Source organism: Peromyscus leucopus, chromosome 5 (genome assembly GCF_004664715.2).
Source record: "Peromyscus leucopus breed LL Stock chromosome 5, UCI_PerLeu_2.1, whole genome shotgun sequence".
NCBI lineage: Eukaryota > Metazoa > Chordata > Mammalia > Rodentia > Cricetidae > Peromyscus > Peromyscus leucopus.
In genome coordinates this window covers 107,800,316-107,823,088 of record NC_051067.1, presented here as the reverse complement: position 1 = coordinate 107,823,088, position 22,773 = coordinate 107,800,316, and the positions used below count along the sequence as shown (strand labels likewise).

The window sequence follows — 22,773 nt, the reverse complement described above, 5'->3', positions numbered from 1 at the left end:
AGATGCAATTTCAACCTAGCCTAGGCTTTGGAAGCCACAGAAAAACTACAAACTGGAAAGGGGAAAGTAGATTCTAGATAGATAGTCTTCTGTCTCTCTTTTCTTTAGTTATTTTTGGTTTTGGTTTTGTTTTTTGGCAACAGGGTTTCTCTTCTATCTCTTTTCTTTTCTTCTCTTATTTATTAATGGTTTTATGGTTTTGTTTTTGTTTTTTGAGACAGGGTTTCTCTGTGTAAGAGCCTTGGCTGTCCTAGAACTTGCTTTGTAGGCCAGGGTGGCTTCAAACTCACATACATCTGCCTGTCTCTGCCTCCAAAGTACTGAGATTAAAGCTGGGTGCCACCATACCTGGCTTGATATATATTCTTAAAGGAAATAGATATGCCCTTAGAAGCTTTGTGAGTTACTAATGATGGTCTCTTTTCGGAGTGATGGTAGCTCAGATTACAATTATTTGATAAATGGCATGTTTATAGTTATCGTTCTGCAATTTTTAACATGCTATTATCATTTTAGCTAGGGGAAAGGGACATATAGAAAACTCGAGCCCCAGCTGCACTGTAAAGTTCAGTAAAGTTTTCATTTCTTAATTATGCAGTGCCCAGACAGCCTTCTTTATTCCCTTATTTACTACAATTTATTTATGACTTGCAAATCAATATTTTCAATATCTCTAATCATTCACAGGCAGACAAAATGTGGCAAAAAAAAAAAAAAAATCAAGTCACTTTCCCAGCTGAGGTCAAACAAGGGGATATTCTTCTTGTTTATTTTCATACTGTAGTATCCCTCAGAGCCAAGCATTCATGGTGCACACCGGTAATCCTACCACTTGGGAGGCTGAGGCAGGAGATCAGGAGTTCAGACTCATTTTCACCTACACAATGAGTTCAATGCCAGACTAGGCTACATAAGACCCCACCTCAAAAAAAATTATTTTTAAGTAATATGTAGTGGTTTCTTGCTTTTTTTATTATTATTATATTGGTACTGTCATTGTTTAAAATGACTCCAAGCAGATCTCTGAGTTTAAGGTCAGTCTGGTCTACAGAGTGAGTTTCAGGAAAGCCAGAGCTACAGAGAAACCTTGTCTGTAAAAACCAAAATAAATAAAATATAATTACTCCAAGCATAGTGATAAGCAGCTATGTAGTGTTTCTAACACTGTTTCTTTCTTTTTAATTTAAAATTTTTATTTTTACTTTATGGGTATGGGTGTCTTGCCTGCATGTGTGTCTGTGGACCACTTGTGTGCCTGCTGCCCTTGCATTGGCTCCCCGGGGACTGGAGTTACAGATGGCTGTGAGCTGCCACATAGCACTGAAAGTTGAACCTGGGTTCTCTGCGAGAACAGCCAGTGCTTTTAAGTAACCACCAACTCATTTGTCTACCTTTTTTTTTTTTTTTTTTTTTTTTGGTTTTTTGAGACAGGGTTTCTCTGTGTGTAGCCCTGGCTGTCCTGGATCTCACTCTCTAGACCATTGCTATTAGTTGTGATGTATATGTGTACATACACATGCCTTGGTATGTATTAAACAGTATGACTTTGAATTGTAACACATGTAAAACAAGGTTATACTAATCAAGTGACGAAAATGTGACCAGAAGCTTAAAGGAGTCTAGTTTTGTGTTGTTTGATTTTGTTTTTATAATTGTTTTATTTTATACGTATGTGTGTTTTGTCTGCATATATGTCTGTGTACCATATGCATGCAGTGCCCTCCGAGACCAGAAGAGGGTGTGAGATCCCCTGGAACAAGAGTTACAGCCCCTTGGTTTGATTTCTGTTTGTTTGTTTTGTTTTTTCAAAACAGGGTTTCTCTGTGCACCCCGGCTGTCCTGGAACTCATTCTGTAGACCAGGCTGGCCTCAAACTCAGATTTGTCTGCCTCTGCCTCCGAAGTGCTGGGCTTAATGACATGTGCCACCATTGCTTGACGGTTTAATCTTTTAAATACAAGGTCTCAAATAGTCCACATTGGCCTTAAACTTGCCTTGAACTCCTGATCTTTCTGCTTTCACCTCCCAAAGCTGGGATTACAGAGGTGTAATCCTAAATCTGGTGCTAATATCTAATTTTTATCTCCTTAGGGCTGATGGCTCAGTACTTACATAATTAGTATTCTCAGAAGCAACTTCATTGACCATAACTACAAATAAGTTGATCATATCTCATCTCATTTACTCTTTTTTTTTTTTTTGAGACAGGTCCCTATAATCCCAGCTGTCCTGGGGCTGGCTATGTAGACCAACTGAACTCAAATTCACAGGAGGCTACTCCTGCCTCTGCCTCCAAAGAACTGGGAATAGGAGTGTGCACCACTATACCGGCTCATCTATTCTTTTTTGTTTGTTTGTTTGTTTTTGTTTTTCTGGTTTTTCGAGACAGGGTTTCTCTGTGTAGCTTTGCGCCTTTCCTGGAACTTGCTTTGTAGACCAGGCTGGCCTCGAACTCACAGAGATCCGCCTGCCTCTGCCTCCCGAGTACTGGGATTAAAGGCGTGCGCCACCACCGCTTGGCCGGCTCATCTATTCTTAATTCTTTTTTTGTTTTGTTTGTTAAACATGGGGTCTTGAGTTTCACTTACTCTTCTTACTTAAATTTTTCATTTACTCTTTAGTAAGTACTATTAACTTTCAAAGACTATTACATAAAAAAGATAAAATGCGGCAGATGACTGAATATGCCTATGACACAAGACTATCTTAAGAATCCAGCACTGCCAGGAAGATACCCATGCAGGCCGAAGGCTGCCATCCAGGCCCAGATTCAGTGTTTTGAGTCAGTCTACTCCAGCATCTACCCTGTCTACAAGCTGTTGGAGCTTGTGGAGGAGCTGGTGCTGCAGAACCAGATGCCATTACTGAGTAGGGCTGGTCCTAGGAGCTGATCCTGCAGAACCACATGTTATTACTGAGTAGGGCTGGTCCTAGGAGCTGGTGCTGCAGAACCAGATGTTATTACTGAGTAGGGCTGGTCCTCGGCCCCCCAGCTGGCCCCCAGCATGGAGCCACTGCAGTTGCAGCCCATGCTACCTGCCCTGCTGGGAGATGGAGAGCGTGGAGCAGTGGTGCTGTCTGTATCTACAGCACAAAGGTTAAGCTCAGCAGGCCAACACTGAGGGCTGAGAGGTGTGCAGCAAGCAGCCTGGAGCTCGCACAGAACCTGCCCCTGACATCCTGCCTAGCTGCAAAATCACCCTGACTCTGAGCAACAGCATATCTGAGACAAGTCTCGGAGAGGTTCCAGTATTTATGGTGTGTCAGAAACCGGAAACCTTGAACCAGACCAATGAATGACTTGTTGTAATGAATATTTCCATGTAAAGCTGTTTGGGGAAAAAAAACAAAAAAAAACAAAAAAAACTGTGTGTCACACTGCAGTTTCCAATATCACTATGACAAACAAATGTAAGATGGAGAGGCGGGACAGAGGTGGGAAAGATGGGGGAACAGAGCAGTGAGTGTGTTGTGAAAAGAGGCAGACTAGAGATACAACGACATCAGTGACAGATGTGGGAGAAGGCTGTCCAGGGTAGGGAACTCATTGTCACCGAGTAAGGTCGCCAGGGTGGTGTGCATCAGTCTGGAGTTTTGTAGACTCAATCCCTGAACACACCATCCAGCCAAACAATCACCCTGGCTCTGAGCCATGCCGGGGTCTTTGGTCTGTGCTGCTGCCAAGGGCCATGCTGGGGTCCGTGGTCCTGATGCAGCTGGGGGTTGTGTTGATGTCTATGGCCAGTGTTAACACCAAAAGTCATGCAGATGTCTATGGTCTGTGCCAACGCCTGAAGTCATATTGATGTTCATGGACTGGACTGCCAGTGGGGACCATAGTGGTATCTATGGCCTGTGCCTTGGAGGCCATGTTGATGTCTGGCCTGTGCTGCTGCCAAGGGCCATGATGATGTCTGTGCCCATGCTGCGACAGAGGGCTGTGTTGGTGCCCATGGTCTGTACTGCCACCAGAGACCGTGCTGACCGATGTCAGTGGCATGGGCTGTTGCCAGAAACATGTGGAAGGCCATGATCTGTGCTCCCTCTGACTATAAAAGGCAAGAGGCTACTTTCGCAGTCGTATCGATGACTGCAGACTCACAGTTGAGAAAGAGGAACATAGAAGGCTTCTGTGACAACACCCCCTCCCCACCAAAAAAAAGTAACAGCCTAAACAAGAAGCCATTGAAGAGAACTCTTAAATTGTGATAAGGGCCAGAAGCGGTGGCACACACCTTTGATCCCAGCACTCGGGAGGCAGAGGCAGGTGGATCCCTGTGAGTTCAAGGGCTTCCTGATCTACAAATCAAGTTCCAGGATAGCCAGAGCTATTTACAGAGAAACCCTGTCTCGAAAAACCAAAAAAAAAAAAAAAAAAAAAAAAAAAAGAAAAAATTGAGTTAAGCATGTGAAGTGTAGCTCTCCACAGCCGATGGCTTCTGGAGGGGGTACAGGTAGAAAAGGATTAGTTTTCTTTAAAGGACTGGCCACCGGGAGTTTGACCATGCTTCAATGAATAGATGAGCAATACATATTGGACTTGGCTTTTTAAATTTTTTGTTGCTTTTATTTTTTCTTTCTTCTTTTTTTTTGGGGGGGGGAATACACAAGGGTGAGGGGGTGTACCTGGGAGGACTGGGAGGTGAGTGGGATTGGGGTGCATTATGTGAAATTCCCAAAGAATCAATAAAAATATTATGTTGGAAAAAGAAAAGACTACAGGAGGTCTGTTAAGCATGTGAACCACACCCACAAATGGAATATATTATTAACATCCCAGTACTGAATATATAGGCGGTCATTGTAACAGGGCCCAGATCTTAGCACAACTGACTCCATGATGAAAGTGCCACTCAGGCCCAGAGGCAGTGGTGGCACATGCCTTTAATCCCAGCACTTGGGAGGCAGAGGCAGGCAGATATCTGAGTTTGAGGTCAGCCTGGTCTACAGAGCTAGTTCTAGGACATTGGGGGTATGCAAAGAAAACCTGTCTCCTGTCTCCAAAGACAAAAAAGAAAGAAAGAGAAGAAAAGGAAGTGTCATTCAGGCTGAAATACTCAGCACGTGGACAGCACCACCTGCCAAAACTAAAACAAAGGCCTAATCCATCAAAGCCCATAGTTCTGGGAAAGTCTCTAAATGTACTAACCTCACTTTCTGGCTTCTGTAGTTCTGCTTCTGGCTACTTGTTCTTGTTAACTGAAGTATGTCAACCTAGAATATGGTTTTTGTACTTAAAAGCTAACTTTGAGAAAGGCTTGGGGTTACACTGGGATCCCACCCATCCAGTGTAGTTGACAGCCAGCTAATAAAGACTTTCTATTGGCTTAAACCCATATCTGGGGAGTCCTCTCTGGTGAATACCCCACAGCAGTTATAAAAGGTAAAGGGATGACTTGTTGGGAAAGTGACAGCCAAGGATGGTAAGAAGTCTAAGACCATACAAAACTGGTGTGTTTATGATGCGGCATTATAACAGCAAAATACTGGAAAATCCCACTAAAGAGCTGATGACACCCATTCTGATAGAGTCACCTATGGTTTCTGACACAGAAAACATCCTAGCAGAAAAAGAAGTGGCAAAGCAGAATGTGAGGCAGAATCCCCTGGGGGAAAGACAGACAAACAAGTCACATTTATATATGAACACTATGCTTATTATATGTGTAGGAAAACATACACTATTCCTTTTGTGATTTCCACTTTATTTATGGGATTCTGGAACATTTTTGTTTTCTAGGTTACACAGATCTGTAATACTAAAATTTATTTTGGACAAGGTCTCAAAAACAAGCCTTAGATTCCCAATCCCTCTGTCAAAGTGATGAGGTTACAGGCATACATTACCACCACTGGCCCAGTAATACTGAAGTTTGTTTGTTTTCAGACAAGGTTTCACTAACTATGAGGATCCTGGGCAAAGGCAGTGACAGTTCTGCTTGAGCCACCTGGGCACACACAGAATCTGGAGGCCAGGGCTACACTTACCATTTACAACTCGCTTGCACTGAAGCATCTTAAGGTCAATCAGCTCCTGCAGAGGAATCAGAAGACATTCATCAATCCTGGACACGAGGCCTCCACACAGATGGAAGATCTTTATTATATTCATGATGACCACTATTTAGCCAATAACCACAATACTGACAACAAACCACAGCTTTGGGGACACACTGTCCTGTTTCCTACAACTAAGCATGGCAAGCAAGGCCCTGAGTGAGCTACCATGAATCTGCTGTTTTCTCCAGGACCCTGGAGATATTTGGAGCTAACAAAGGATGAGCCACTCAGAGTGCTAGAAAGAAGAGAATCATCCAGGATACAGACACTGAGACACTGTTCTTAGAAACTAGTCTCAGCTCAAGCTCCACCACTTCAAAGAAACCTCCCACTGCAATTACTAGTCAAAGGGCAGACAGTGAAGGGCTGCTAGGGAACAGCTAAGGACAAAATGAGAAATAGAGAATAAAAGACCCAAGAGGAAGATGTGAGACAGACACAGGAAAGAAAAATCTACTCAGCTTACTGTATGTAAACAAAGAGGTGAGCCTCCGACCAGGGTAAGATATTCCAGCAGATTCAGGACAGAAAGGAAAAAGAGATTTCTTCAAAATCAGCATTATAAATGGAGAAAATGAGATGTCTACTGGTGGGTAATTCTTGGCTGGCTACAACACTGTAATGCTTTGTTCAGTGATTATTTCAGCAGATATGGAAGACGAGTCTGAAGCTCATGGCCATGGACTCTGGGCATCCAAAAGAAAGTAAAAGACTACCATCCAAGCTATTCATCCCCATACTGACCTCTTAGGAGCCTCAGCAAACCACAACCCCAGCCTGGTAGATACCGTTACAGGCATAGGAGTGTCAAGGGGATGATCAAAAGGTCCTGATGGCATCCATGTGGCGTCTCTCAACAAAACCAACATGTAGGTAAACATATGTTCTATGTATTTCTGAGTCTGTTCTTTCAATACAACATTCAAATCATCAAACATCTACTGTCCAGTCCTGAACAAATGAACCACAGTCAAATTTGGGCACGTGGTTATGATTCTATGCCCCATGTCTGTGATTTCAACTACTTGAGGGGCAGAGGTAGAAGTTAGATTTTGTTTTGTTTTGTTTTGTTTTTAAAGATTTATTATTTATTTTGTATACAGCATGTATGACTGCAGGCCAGAAGAGGGCACCAGATCTCGTTGCAGATGGTTGTGAGCCACCATGTGGTTGCTGGGAATTGAACTCAGGACCTCTGGAAGAGCAGTCAGTGCTCTTAACCTCTGAGCCAATCTCTCCAGCCCCAGAAGTTAGATGTTTAAGGGCAGTCTAGTCAACTTTGTGAGCTCATACCTTAAATATAAAATTATATATTTGAAAAAAATATTTATTTTTATTTTATGTGTATGAATGTTTGGCTTGCATGTGTATATACACCATGTGAATGCCTTGTGCCTACAGAGGTCAGAAGTGGGCATTGGATACTCTAGAATTGGAGTTACAGATGGCTATGGCATGGTTTGTCAGTGCTGGGAACCAAACCAGGATCCTCTTGCAAGAGCAGCGAGTGCTCTTGACCACTGAGCCATCTCTTCATTCCCAAAACAAATTTTTAAACAGTTGAACAAGCTAACCAATTGTACCACATTAACACTCAAAAAAATTTTCAAAGAGCTGGCAATGTAGCTCAGTGGTGTAGCTTTGAATTTGTTCCCTAGTACGACCAAAGTAACAAAAACAAAAGTAAGCAGGGCATGGTAGTGTCTGCCTGTAAGCCTAGCATTTGGAAAAGTGAAGGCAGGAGAGTCATAAGTTCAAGACCTGCCTAGAATGTTGGGTACAGTGGCTCATGACTGTAATTCCCAGGATACAGAAGCAGGCAGATCTCTGTGAGTTCGAGGTCGGCCAGGACTAAACAGTAACACCCTGTGTCAAACAAAACAAAACAGAAAGGCAGAAACGAGCTGGAGATGGTAGAGTGCTTGCCTACCATGCATAAAGCCCTGAGTTTCACCCCCAAAACTGCATAAAAATAGAAATGGGTTGCACACTTGTAATACCGGCACTTAGAAGGCAAAGCAAGAGAATCTGAAGTTCAAGGTCATCTTTGGCTACACAGTGAGTTTGTGGTCAGCTTGGAATAAACTTAAAAAAAAATTAAGGGAGGGTGTGTGTGTGTGTGTGTGTGTGTGTGTGTGTGTGTGTGCACATGTGAATGCCATGTCATTCACACACATAGAGGACAGGAAACTTGAGAGTAGTTTCTCCCTTTCCACCATGTATGTTCAAAGGATTGAACTCAGGTCATCAGGCTTGGCAGCAAGAGTCTTTATCCAGTGAGCCATCTCATTAGCTAGGTAAATTTGGTTTTATTTTTATATTGTTTTCTTTTGATTTTTAGACAGGGTCTTGCTACATAGCTCAAGGCTGGCCTGGAACTCAGTCAGATATGCCTTTGCCTCCGGGTTAGGATTAAAGACATGTATTACCACATACAGCCTAGATAAATCTTTTTTGTGGTTGTTGTTTTGGTTTTGGTTTGTTTTGGGGTTTGTTGTTGTGGTGGTTATTTTTTTTCAAGACAGGGTTTCTCTGTGTAGCTTTGGAGCCTGTCCTGGAACTCACTTGGTAGACCAGGCTGGCCTCGAACTCACAGAGATCTGCCTGCCTCTGCCTCCCAAGTGCTGAGATTAAAGGCGTGCGCCACCACTTAGATAAATCTTAAAAACATTATGCTAGAGTCTGGAGAGATGGCTCGACATTAAGAGCACCTGCTGCTCTTACCGGGGACTAGAGTTCAGTTCCCAGCACCCACATCAGGTGGCTCACAACTGCTTGTAACTCCAGTCCCAGGGGACCTGATACCCTCCTGTGATCTCCACAAATACTGTGCTTACATGAACATATCCACATAAATTAAAATAACTTTAAAAAAAAAAAAGACATTATGCTAGGTAAAATAAACTAGCTACACAATGATAACTACTGTATGGTTCCACTTATCTGAGTCCCTTGGAGAAACAGAAAACAGAACAGTGGTAATCAGAGGCTAGAGAGGAAGGTAAGAGGGGAGTTGCTCTTATGTAATTTCAGTTTTGCAAGATGAGGTCTGTTTCATAATAACACAGATATACTTCACATTACTGAACTATACCTAAAAATGGTTATGATGGGGATAGAGAGATAGATGGCTTAGTGGTTCAGAGCACTTGCTGCTCTTGAAAAAGTCCCAGGTTGCCGGGCGGCGGTGGCGCACACCTTTAATCCCAGCACTTGGGAGGCAGAGCCAGGCAGATCTCTGTGAGTTTGAGATCAGCCTGGTCTACAGAGTGAGTTCCAGGACAGCTAGGGTTATACAGAGAAACTCTGTCTCAAAACAAAAAGAAACAAACAACAACAAAAAAAAAAAAAAAAAAAGAAAGCAGATGTTACTAGGCCACTCTAAATCCCTCACTAAGGTATGACCTCCCATAATCATGGTTTTGTCTTTGAAAACGCTACACCTCTGATCCGTGGGACCAGAGACAAAGGAAGAACACCCTTCTCATTGCACATGCTCCAAAGCCTTATAAAAGCCCTCCTCCCCTTTGCCCAGCCCTCTGCTCTCTCTCTTCCCGTTCAAAGGTAGCCACTCCCTAGTGTTTGTTCCCAATACATCTCTTGTGTGAGGTTTGCTGCACAGTGAAACTTTGTGGAATTTCTTGGCTCCTGGCTGCCAAGATACCCTGGTGCTGGAAAAAAAACCCTTACACCTGATCTTGGGCATCAAGAGACCTTTCAGAGGCACAGGGTCTGGCCCACTCTTGGTCTGGCCATTAGTAAAAGGACTCAAAACTATAATGGGCTCAATCAATCAGCATGGTGGTCAATAACTATACCACACGGATCATTTCATTACCCCCTTCCTCATTTCCAACAGGAGAGTGGCTTCCTAACCTCCCTACAAGTCCTAAGGGACCTCTTGGCTGACTTCCTTCCATCACTTCTTCCTTCTGTGCCTGTCACCTCAGAGGGGCATGTCCTACCACTCTGCCAAGAAGCTTAGGCTGGTGTTGTGAAGCAATTTCCTCCAAGATAAAACCTTTCCTCCTGGAGGAAAGCTAGCTAACCACACTAGATAAACTGTTTTGTTTAGTTTTTCTTTCCAGACAGGGTTTCTCTGTGTAGCTCTGCCTGTCCTGGAACTCACATTGTAAACCAGGCTGGCCTTGAACTCACAGAGCTCAGCCTGCCTTTGGCTCCCAAGTGCTGGGATTAAAGGCATGTGCCACCAGGCCTGACTAACACTGGATATTCTAAAGAGAGGTGAAATCTTCCATCCTTTCGCCTTCTATGCTGGAGGGAGTCTCTCAAAGACATAAGATGTGAAACATTCCTTCCTGAAGGAGAACACCTTAGGCTCAGGAAGTAGACAACTCAAAGGCTTCAGAAAGTTACTGAAACTGATCAGATATACCAGGCTCCTCCCACCAAGCACATATAAGTAGTTAGGATTTTTAAAAATTACTGTCTCGCTCAGATTAGCTAAACCACCTAGAAGAACAGAGACTGGCTGAACTATCTAGAAGAGGCTCAAACCAACTGGGCTGCCTCTAAGAAACATTTCTCCAACCTGTCTAGCTGCCTGAAAGTTGTGCAATGCACTCTACATTCCCAGCCTTTGTGAGTCACCACCCATGCTGGGGTGAGCTTTGGTAATACAGTGCCTGTGAGTCATTTCTGCTCCTGTATGTAACTCTTCAAGAAACTCCAATAAAACTCATTTGGATCATTATAATCTCAAAAAATAAAATAAAACTCATTTGCTCAGCAAGTTGGACTTTGGTGGTATCTGTACTATGCTCTGTTACTGTTACCCTATCTGGGGTGAGTATATGTTTGTTCACATCTCTCTAGAAATGTCAACAACAGCTGGCAGCTGGATATGGTGGCACATACCTATAGTCCCAGCACTCTGGAGACTGTGGACAGCCTGGTTTACAAAGGTAAGATTCTGTCCAAAAAAAAAAAAACACCCTGGAGCCAGGAAGGTGGCTCAGCAAGTAAAAGACCCCCCCCTGCACAAACGTGATGACCTAAGTTCCGTCTGCAGAACCCAAGGGGGACTTAGAGAACCACCCCCCAGAATTGTCCTTTGACCTTCAAATGCAACTCTAGCTCCTCCCCACACAAGCATTTTGTTAAAAGAAGATTTTAAACTAGGGTGTGATTCATGGTAGAATACTTGTCTAAGACCCGCAAAGTCCTAGATTCCATCTCCAGCATCAAAACCAAAATCCTGACCTTGCCTGACCCACCTTGTACCGAATGCCTTCCTTCTTCTTATTCTATAAACATGCAAGTCATTTACAAGTCACTTTCGTCACCCTACTTCTTTTAAACCTCAAGCTACCTATACCTGCCTATCCTAACCCTACCCTTAACCTTAAATACCTGACAGAGTGGTCACAAGTCCGGTTTCTGTTTCCTGGCTTGCTGTTCACTCCTCAAGCCCTGAGTCCTCTAATGTTCTACAGCTGTTCCCAGTGGCCTCCTTCTCTTATCAGATACCTTCTGGTTTTCTTCACAAAGTTCATTTATTTATCTGGCTGATCAGCTATCTGGTTGATTGCTTAGAGGTTTTTTTTTGGTTTGGGTTTTGTATTTGTTTTGAGATGGGTCTTATGTAGCTAGATCTATGCATGTTACCTCTCAGCACTTGGGAAACTGAAGTTCAACAGAATAGACTGTGGGGCTAGGCTGGACGACATAGTAAGATGCTAACTCAAAAAAAAAAAAAGAAAGAAAAAAAACTTATTTGTTAAAAGATTGGTCCCTAATGCAACATTTCCAGAAGTGGGCTTTTGACATTATCAGTAAGTTAATCTAATGATATTATTGGGAGATGATAGAAACTTGCAGAGATGTGGCCTAACTGAAGGAAGTATGTCTAAGGGGTATGAATGCCTGGTTCATTTTCTCTGCCTCTTGGTTGATACGAGGTGTGAAGTCTCTTCTACCACACATTTTGACAGTCATGTTCTGATAGCCCTCCAGAAAATTCTGATAAGTGTTCAACTGAGAACACTCCCTCACTACCCAGTATCAGCTTACTCTTGTAATTCCATCTTCCTATCAGATCTTTCTGAACCTGGGTCTGAAGCCCTAGTAATCTCTGGAGCACTAGTGGATATATTTACTGACTTATCACCAAAAAATCCTATAGTCACCTACGCCAACCTCATCCAACTTCCTTACCCTGAATCTGGTCCTCTTTCTCTTCTTCCAAATGTCAGTTTGCTGGTGTACTGAATGGGGACCTGGGCAGTGTGACATGACAGGATGCCCATCTACCCATCTGACCCACAGCTGTCTGCCACCTAAGTTGCTGAGAGCCTCTGGACCAGCAGAACTCATCAGTGTCATGTGTGTTGATCTCTCCTGATTTTAGGGAGACCATGAGTGGAAGTCCCATTCTGCCTCCCCTTCTCCCAAATACTGCCATACCCAAAGATGAAAGCTGTTCCCCCTCCCCTAAGACTCCCAGAAAGCCAGAATGCCTTACCTCACAGTAAACAATGTCTGCTCCATAATCCAGGGCTAGGAGCCGCATTGGTAGAGTCCCCACCCGAACCATGGGGGCTAAGATGAGTTTATTGTGGTAGCACAGGGAGAGGCTGTTCACAATCATTCCTCCTCTGCTGGGCCTGAAGAACGGGAAAACGTAGGTTAGAAATACAGCGGTGGGCTGGCGAAATGGTTCAGTGGGTAACAGCACTTGCTGGAAGACCGACTACCTGAGTTTGATCCCTGGAACCCATAGTGGAAGGAGAGAACTGATTCCTGAAAGTCCTCTGACCTAGGTCATGCCCACCACACACACACACACAATTAAAAATAAATTTTTTTGTTTTGGTTTTTTCAAGACGGGGTTTCTCTGTGTAGTTTTGGTGCCTGTCCTCTATCTTGCTCTGTAGACCAGGCTGGCCTCGAACTCACAGAGATCCGCCTGCCTCTGCCTCTCGAATGTTGGGATTAAAGGAGTGTGCCACCACCGCCTGGCTAAATATGATTTTTTTTTTAATTAATTTATTTTGTATACAGTATTCTGCTTGCACATATGTCTGGAAGTCAGAAGAGGGCACCATATCTCATTATAGATGGTTGTGAGCCTCCATGTGGTTGCTGGGAATTGAACTCAGGACCTCTGGAAGAGCAGCCAGTGCTCTTAACCTCTGAGCCATCTCTCCAACCCCCTAAAAATGATTTTTAAATTAAAAATATATAGAGGGAAATCTCAGTAGCTAGGAGCATGTGCTGCTCTTGCAGAGAACCTGAGTTTGATTCCCCAGACCTACAGGGCAGCGTACAACCTTCAGTAACTCCAGTTTCAGGGGTTCTGACACTCTCTTCGGACCTTCCCAGGCACCAAGCACACGTGTACTGCAAAGGTACACATGCAGGCAAAAATGCTTTATATATATATTAAAAAAAAAAAAAAGAGCAGGGCGGTGGTGGCGCATGCCTTTAATCTTAGCACTTGGGAGGCAGAGGCAGGTGGATCTCTGTGAGTTCAAGGCCAGCCTGGGCTACAGAGCAAAATCCAGGATAGGCTCCAAAAATACACAGAGAAACCCTGTCTCGAAAGACCAGAGGGGGAAAAGAAAAGGAAAAGAAAAAAAGAAACTTAGTAAAAAAAATCCCTTCTATCACCCAGGGCAGGCATCCTCCATACTTCCAACACTCATCTCTGGTTCATGCTCAGCTGTTCATCTAACAACTATTCATTAAGTGCCAGTCACTGTCATAGTCTCAGAGAACAAAACGGACTAGCAGGACTAACAGGACTCCTGCCTGGCAGAGTGTTCAGTCCAGTAGGGGAGTACTAGCAAAAAAACTAGTAAATATATAAATAAATAAACCATTATATAGTGTACTGGGAAAAAAAAATTTAAAAAGCAGACAAAGAGCCAGGCAGCGGTAGAGCATGCCTTTAATCCCAGCACTCGGGAGACAGCGGCAGGTGGATCTCTGTGAGTTCGAGGCCAGCCTGGTCTACAGAGTGAGTTCCAGGACAGGAACCAAAACTACACAGAGAAACCCTGTCTCGAAAAACCAAAACCAAACAAACAAAAAAAGCAGACAAAGAAAGACTGAAAGCATTAGAATCCGTTTTAAATAGAGAAGCTGAGGTATGTGTCATTAAAAATAATAATAATAAGATTTAAACGAAGATTTGGAGCAGCCAAGTAGGAATCTAGTAGGTGGGACATTCTCAAGACTTTGTTGGCTCTTCAAAGGTGACCTTGTAAAGGGCTCTAAGAGGGGAGGTAGCAGGCGATCACTCCTGTTTTCACAGGACCACAATGACTGTTGTAGTAACAGAAAACTGGGGGAAGGGTCAGGAAAGAGCCTTCAGCAGACAGGACTGCAGGGAGGTAAGTTCAAAGGCCATTCAGTCATCAACAGCCAGCGATGACAGGGACTCCGTGAGTTAGGAGGGAGTAGTCACATACTAGAGCTACGGTGAAGAGGGAGGCAATAGGAACAGAGAAGGCGAGGGCTGGGGCTGCCGGGCTACATAAAGACAGAAAAGGAGGGATGTGGGGAGAGAACCAAACACAGGGACTGGAGGGTACTAGTAAGGCCCTTGCTTAGTACGCATGCACAGGGCTCCAGCTCCCACCCCACGGCCATAAAGAAGAAAAATTAAATAAAATAAAAACCTATGTCCTACTTTTTTTTTTTTTAAAGAAGTCCTACTTTTTAAAAAAAAAAAAAAAAAAAAAGACGGGGTTTCACTATTATAGTCCAGGTTGACCTGAACATGCTCTTTAGACCAGGCTGGCCTCCAAGTCAGAGACCAGCCTGCCTCTGCCTCTCAAGTGCTGGGATTAAAGGCGTGTGCCACCATGCCCACCTAAATGTTGATCTTTTTAATGGTACTGCCATCAACAGGTAGCTATCAGGGACTGGTTCTGAGAACCTCAGAGTTCTAAAGTACTGAAATCTGGCGATGTTCAATCAAGCCCCTTATATAAAATTCCTACATACCCATCTATATACTTTTGTTCTTGGCGGGGATTGAAATTAGGACTTCATAAAAGACAGTAGGCAAGCCTGGTATCACTAAGCTATATCCCAACCTCTCCCATATGTTTTAAATCATATGTAAATTATTTATGATGACTAATACAATACAAACACAATGTAAATAGTTGTTATACTATATTGTTAGGGAGTAACATTAAAGAAAAATGTATGTACATGTTTAGTACAGACACATTTTTTTTCATGAATATTTTCACTCTACAGTGGGAAAAATCCACAGATATCCACCTATAAATATGAAGGGCCAGCTCTAGTTATTGAAATTAAAACACTTTCTCCAGATGTTAGGAACCTCCCAGGTAATCAATCCACAAACATTGGCCTTATCTCCCACTCCAGGCACATCACACTACATAAAATATCTGACACCCATTTTTTTTTCCAGATGTGTTCAAGAAGTACGAAATTTAAAAAAAAAAAAAAAAAAAAACCCTTTTAAAATAAGTTGAACCACTAAATTCAAGTCAAGTAGTCTGCTATGTGAGATAAGCTTGATCACTCCATAAGGGTAACGGGACCCTTCTTACTACTTCTATTCGGGCAACTCAGAATCTGCCTGAGAAGTCAATGGACATCAAGGGTGGTGAGTCCAGTATGAGAGCTGGAGGGGGTGACAAGGGATGGAGGGGAAGCCGGCCTGGAAAGGAAGGGACAACGTTTGAGACCTTATCTCCTACTTCAGAGACGAAATAAGCTGCAGGCCACCAGCATGCACTCCCGAGTCTCAACTAGAGAACAGGGTTGAGCCTAGATCCAGCCTCCCAACCTTTGCCTCAGTCCCCAGGCCCACCATTCATTCAGACTCTTTACTACACTTGGATCGCCCAGGCTTTGAGCAGAGCGCCTATCTATGCAAACATCGCCGCACTCCGCACCCTTGGGGTTTTATGGGACGCTTGGCAGGGGACCATGACCACAAATAAGAATCTCAGAAATTAGGCACCCAATTGACCCTCACTCCTGATGCCTTGAGCCAGGGCCCCACGGCCACCTCCTATTGCCGACCCCCACTCCTGTCTCCACCGAAGACCCTTCCCCAAAGATGACCCCAATCTGCACGTCGCCGCGCCCGACGGTAACCTACAGACCTCGCGGCCACTGAACTGTAAGGATCCTCCCTCCTTCCTAGGGTGCTGCAGCGCCTCACGCCACACGCCACACTGAGCCGCGCCAGCCACCGTACTCAGGACCACGGTCGCGTGCTTGACGTCACTAGCATGCGCCCCTTCGGCATCAAGGGAACTATGGCTTTAGCCCGGCCAACGCGGCTGTTGTCACCAGCCGTTCGGTCGCTTCTGGAGCCGCAACGGAACATAGCGGTGCGCGGTTCCGACGAGCCCTTGCCCGTGGTGCGCATCCCGCGGGCTCTGCAGCGACGGCAGCAACAGCGACAGAGCGATCGTGGGAGTTGCCCACGACCGGTGCTCGTGCGACCTGGCCCCCTGCTGGTCTCGGCGCGGCGGCCGGAGTTGAACCAGCCCGCGCGCCTCACGCTGGGGCGTTGGGAGTGCGCGCCCCTGGCTTCGCGTGGCTGGAAGCATCGGCGATCGCGTCAGGATCATTTTTCCATAGAGCGAGTGCAGCAAGAGGCGCCCGCCCTGGCGAACCTCTCGTCCCGTGGCAGTTTCGTGGACCTGGGTCTGGAGTCCCGAGTGCTGCTCGCGCTTCAGGAGGCTGCACCCGAAGTCGTTCGGCCAACCTCGGTGCAGTCGAAAACCATCCCCCCGCTGCTTCGCGGACGCCACATTCTTTGCGCTGCCGAAACCGGTAGTGGCAAGACTCTCAGCTACCTACTGCCCCTATTTCAACGTCTCCTGAGCAGGCCAGACCTGGACTCCCGCAGTTCCGCGGCTCCCCGGGGCTTGGTTCTGGTACCTTCCAGAGAATTAGCCCAACAGGTGCAGGCTGTGGCCCAGTCATTGGGTAGGTACTTGGGCCTGCAGGTGATAGAGCTTGGAGGAGGCCTCGGCATGGGTAAGCTCAAACTGCAGCTGAGTAAACTGTCGTCAGCGGATGTACTTGTGGCCACCCCAGGGGCTCTGTGGAAGGCCCTGAAAAGTCAACTGATCAGCTTACAGCATCTTTCCTTCATAGTGTTAGATGAAGCAGACACATTGCTAGATGAAAGCTTCCTGGAACTTGTGGACTACATCTTGGGAAACAGTGTTATAGCAGAAAGTCCAGCTGAGTTAGAAGACCCCTTTAATCCCAAAGCTCAGTTAGTGATGGTGGGAGCCACGTTTCCAGAAGGCGTAAACCAGCTGCTGAGTAAAGTCGCCAGCCCAGACTGTCTAACCACCATCACCAGCTCCAAGCTCCACTGCATCATGCCCCATGTCAAACAGACATTCATGAGACTAAAGGGAGCAGAGAAGGTAACAGAACTGGTCCAGATCCTCAAACAGCATGACAAAGCGAATAAGGCGAAACCCTCCGGAACTGTCCTGGTGTTCTGCAACAGCTCCAGCACTGTGAACTGGCTGGGATATATTCTCGATGACCACAAAATCCAGCATCTAAGGCTGCAAGGGCAAATGCCAGCCTCAATGAGGGCAGGTATCTTCCAGAGTTTCCAAAAGGGCTCCCAAGACATCCTTGTCTGCACAGACATAGCCTCTCGAGGTCTAGACAGCATTCACGTGGGACTGGTTGTCAATTATGATTTTCCCCCTACTCTGCAGGATTACATCCACAGAGCAGGAAGGGTGGGTCGTGTGGGCAGTGAAATGCCAGGGACTATCATCAGTTTTGTGACCCATCCCTGGGATGTGAGCCTGGTTCAGAAAATTGAGCTGGCAGCCCGTCGAAGGAGAAGCCTTCCAGGACTAGCATCCTCAGTGAAAGACCCTTTGCCTCAACAAGCCTAATTTTGGGCTAGCTTGAATCATGCTAGATCAGGGATCTTCCTGGGGACCCAGGAGGGTTGAACACACTTGTCAGTGGGTGACATTGGATCACCACACAACCCTTTGCCTCTCAGAAAACATGATGAACTGTTAGGAGATTTGAAAAATAAGCTCATGGCCAGAATTGGAGACTAACATATAAAAAAATAATAATAATAAAGTGGATTTTGACTTTATATAATACCATGATTTTTTTCTTCTAATTGTGTGTGTGTGTGGAGGTCAGAAGACAACTGTGTGTAATCAGTTCACTCTTTCCGCCTTTCTGTTTGTTCAGGGATCTAACCAAGATCACCAGACTTGCTTGGCAAGTGTCTTTATCCACCTAGCTATCTCAATGGACCGCATGTCATGATTTCTGACAAGAAATGATTTGTGTATTTTGAAACAGGTTGGCATTATGTAGCCCAAAATTGACTTGAACTCACTGTGTAATTAGCTCAAGTTGGTCTCTAGTGATCCTTTTCTTCTTCCCTTTTTTTCCCCAATGGTTTTCTAAGACAAGGTCTCTTACCTGGGTGTGGTGGCACATGCTTTTAGTCCCAGCACTCGGAAGGCAGATGGAAAAGGATCTCTGAGTTTGAGGCTAGCCTGATCTAGAGAGCAAGTTCCAGGACAGCCAGGGCTATACAAGGAAATTTTGTCTCCAAAGAACAACCAAAAGCAAACACAAACAAACAGAAAACCAGTCTCTTTATATAGGCCTGGCTGTCCTGGAACTTACTGCACAGACCAGGCTGGCCTCCAACTCACAAAGATCTGCATGTTGCTGCCTCCTGAGCACTAGAACTAAAGGCATGTGCCACCACACCTGGACCACTAATGTTCTTAACCTGGCTGATCCAATGCCAGGACTGCAAACTTGTGCCTCTACACCAATAATGGTTTGGTGTGGCCTTGCCTAACAGTAACCACCATCCGAACAGAACTCGGTAGATCTTGAGGATTCACACTCCATCATATGTAGGATTTTGTTGGCTTGGATTGGGTTGCTTTGTTTTCATTTTGTTTTGTTAAGGTTTACTTAATCTTGAATGATTTCTGTGTGTCTGTGTGTAGGTATGGGCACATGAAGCAGGCACTTCCAGAGGTTAGCGTGAGTGAGATCCCTAGAGCTGGAGTTATGTTCAATCATGAATGTTCCCATGAAGGTTCTGGAAACCAAACTCTGATCCTCTGCAAGTATGCACTCTTACCTACTGAGCCCTCTAGCCAAGCACTGTTTGGGTTTTTTGTGTTGTTTTTTCTTGTCAAGGTTGTTTGCCCTACAGGCAGTTTAACCCAGGACCTGGAGCTTGTTGGTCAAGTGTTCTACCACTGAGCTAAGCTGCATCTCAAACACTGTTGTTTGTTGGGTTTGAAAAGGGAAGTGAAAAGATTGTCCATTTGTATCATGTCACTGTGTCACGAGTCTGTTTTCTACAGATATAGTCTGCCAATCTCACTATGTAGATCCCTGGCGACTGTTTTCCCTTGCAGCACCTTAACCTCCCAGAGGGTGACAACTATAAATATAATGACCCCCAACACTTAGAAATATGATGAGCTTGGCATCATGCTTCTGTAAGCTATAAATCTGGAATCCAAGAATGAATAATATGAAGCCATAGTGTTGCCGGAAAAAAAAAAAAAAAAGTCCCGAAACTGGGCCAATGAACTAATTAAATGATTATGGCACCTGGCATCAAGTCTAAGAACCCACATGGTGGAAGGAGATAACTACCTCAAGTTGTCCTCTGACCTTAACACTAATCTGTGGCAAATGGGCACATACAGAGACATATAAACAAAAAGTAAATGTGAAAAGGAATTTGTCTAAAGACAAATACAGTATTTGCATGACCTTGGATATGCCTGTAGATTTTTTTTGTTTTGTTTTAAGATTTCTTGGGGTTTTTTTTTTGAGACAGGGTTTATCTGTGTAGCTTTGGAGCCTGTCCTGGATCTCACTCACTTTGTAGACCAGGCTGGACTTGAACTCACAAAGATTCGCCTGGCTCTGCCTCCGAAGTGCTGGGATTAAAGGTGTGCGCCACCACCGTCCGGCCCTTTTTTTAAAGATTTATTTGTTTATTATGTATACAGTGTTCTGCCTACATGTGTCCCTGCAGTCCAGAAGAGGGCACCAGATCTCATTTCAGATGGTTCTGAGCCACCATGTGGTTGCTGGGAATTGAACTAAGGCCCTCTGGAAGAGCAGCCAGTGCTCTTAACCACTGAGCTATCTCTCCAGCCCCCACACCTGTAGATTTCTTTATGTGAGTTTGGCAGAGATAGAGAGAGCCTATGTTTGTTTGTTTTGGTTTTTGTTTTGTTATTTTTTTGAGACAGGGTCTCACTACTGGCATGAAACTTGCTCTGTAGACCAGACTGGTCTCAAACTCAGAGAGTTCTTCCTGCCTCTGTCTCACAAATGCTGGGATTAAAGCTGGGTGTGGTGGCATATGTGACTTGTATTTTTAGTAGTATGAGTTCAAGGTTACCCTTGAACTCATACTATTCTTCCTACCTCAGCCTTCTATTATTACTACTACATGTATTGGAGCCCATGCCTGCTTCAATCTTTTTTTAAAAATTGAGTAGATTTATTTATTAAGAAGAAACTATTCTTTTTTAAATAATTTTTAAAAGATTTATTTTATGTCTGAGCGCTCTACCTGCATGTACACCTGCATGCCAGAAGAGGGCAGCAGATCTCCTTGTAGACGTGTGATCATACTTTCCAAGTTAGTGTGTCTGTGTAAGGGTGGTGGGTTTTTGTTCCTGGTTTTATTTTCTATAATTTTTTCACAGACTCCCTTGAAATGTTGTTTGTCATTCAGCCTGGCCTGAATGTTAGTAATTAGTCAAAGATACATTTGAACTCATGGTCCTCATGTGTCAGTCTCCTGAGGTCAAGTCCAAGGGTGTATGATGTGCTCCCAGCGTTTGCTCTTTTGTCAACACATATTAAGAACGTTAATGTCCAAATGCTTAATAGAAGAGAATATAAGAAACATTAACTACCTCGTGTGTGTATCCAAAAAAACATTTTTCATCTCTCTAGAAGAAATGTAATGAAGTGGCATAATTGGCAATCAACTGTATATTTCACGGTATAACGGATGTACTATGGATATGTAGATATCATTTATAGTTCCATGCATCTTCATGTCTTTATCAGTTATCCATTTCACATAATATCTTGAAGTATTGCCTTCTAAGGGAATTATCCAGAAATGCCAGATAATGTAATGCCATGTGATTTTTTTTTAATCTGTTGTGTGTTTGTGTAATGTGACTATGGGTTTTAGGCCATGACAGATATGTGGAGACGAGAAGACAACTTTGTGGGGTCTACTTTTGTCCAACTTCATATGGTGATCAAGATGAAGTTACAGCCTCGCACAACACAGATATTTCCAACATAGTCTCACTGATGCTCAAATAAGATTAGGTGAAACATTACATCAGTAAAATATTGTCTTCTTTTCAGATTGTAAACATATTTCTTTAAAGCATAATGGAAAACAGGAGAAATTGAATAATAAATCCTATTTCCAAATGAAAAAAAAAGATTTATTTTATGTCTATGAGCGCTCTATCTGTATGTATACCTGCATGCCAGAAAAGGGCAGCAGATCTTATAAATGGCCATGCCCCACCATGTGGTTTGCTGGGAATTGAATTCAAGACTGCTGACGGCTCTTAAAAGCTGAGCCATCTTTTCAGCCCCTGAGAGGAAATTATTCTCGACAACCTTTAACTTCTGACCATGCAGCATCCACTCCCAAGAGCAGAAACTACAAGATTAGGCTTTCTGGATTACGTGGTGCTGAGGACAGAGCCAAGGGCTTCATACAGGCTAGGTGAGCTCTGCAAACAGCTCTACAGACACAGCTGCTCCTCAGAATTTCTCGAGACCTCCACTGTAAAAAGACAAAGGTTCTATGAATGTATTCTTCAGACAAAGCAAGGTCAATAGAAGCCTGTCTGCCTGGTTTTGTGGGGGGGGGGCAGTTAGATTTGTATTTTATGCTTCTGGATGCTTTGCCTGCGTGTGTGTTTGAGAACCACCATCATGCAGTGCCCTTGAAGGCCAGAAGAGGTTGTTGGATCCCCTTGTAACAGCAGTTACAGACTGTTGTTAGTCACCATGTGGATGCTGGGAATTAAACCTAGGCCCTAGAGGAACAGCTGGTGTTCTTGTCTGCTAAGCAATCTCTCCAGCCCTTGCCTTTTGTTTTTACTAACTAGTATGTCTTTTACACCTGTCCAGATTTTATTTATTTATTATTTATTAATTTATTATGTATGTATGTATGTATGTATGTATGTATGTATGTATGTATGTATGTATTAGGCTGGCCTCAAACTCAAAAGATCTGCCTGCCTCTGCCTCTGAGCGCACCAAAGGTGGGCACCACCACACCCACCCTCTCTGGCTCTCCAATCCACCCAGACTTCTGCCTCTCTATCGCTTAGAGGCAGGGAAGTACAATTTTGCTATGTAAGGTTAATCTTCACTCTGACCGATCTCAGGATGTGTGCTTCTCGTACCCTCCGGTAGCTGCTGGGGCTGTAGCCACCCGGAAGTGCTCCACAGGGAGTGACTGCATACACAGGTCCTGGGGAAGGGCCCTATCCGGGGTTCCTCTCTGCTTTTGCCCTGCTCTCCTTAAAACATCCAGGCCTGGAAGACCATCCCTCAAGGAAAAGTTTCCATATGTGACCACAGCAGGCAGTGATGACATCACAGCCTTCATTCCCATGGCAATGTAACTATAGAAACTCGGAC

The 22,773-nt window shown here is 44.4% G+C and overlaps 2 protein-coding genes across 4 annotated transcripts in view; one reads left to right on the top strand and one right to left on the bottom strand.

Moving 5' to 3' along the window:
- The window catches only part of Dus2 (dihydrouridine synthase 2), a 39,061-nt gene extending 22,796 nt beyond the window's left edge, over positions 1-16,265 (bottom strand). Inside the window, exons 1-3 of one of the 3 annotated variants that reach the window (XM_028854307.2) lie at positions 16,179-16,265; positions 12,545-12,686; positions 5,989-6,034 (exon numbers count right to left, since the gene is read on the bottom strand). Coding sequence is in view for 1 of the 3 variants with exons in the window: in XM_028854305.2 (XP_028710138.1) it covers positions 5,989-6,034; positions 12,545-12,670 (172 nt within the window). In the remaining 2 variants the exon portion in view is untranslated. Of the gene's footprint in view, positions 1-5,988; positions 6,035-12,544; positions 12,687-16,178 lie in introns of those variants that run through there. The other 2 variants (XM_028854305.2, XM_037206235.1) reach the window with 2 other exon arrangements.
- Positions 16,266-16,278: 13 nt separating this feature from the next.
- Ddx28 (DEAD-box helicase 28) lies at positions 16,279-18,172 on the top strand. Its single transcript, XM_028854303.2, has one exon. The coding sequence runs from the start codon at positions 16,308-16,310 to the stop codon at positions 17,955-17,957; it is 1,650 nt and encodes a 549-aa protein (XP_028710136.1). The 5' UTR covers positions 16,279-16,307; the 3' UTR covers positions 17,958-18,172.
- Positions 18,173-22,773: the final 4,601 nt, after the last annotated feature.

Excerpts from the sequence above, each read along its gene's own strand:
- Ddx28 (XM_028854303.2), top strand. The coding sequence starts at position 16,308 with ATGCGCCCCTTCGGCATCAAGGGAACTATGGCTTTAGCCCGGCCAACG.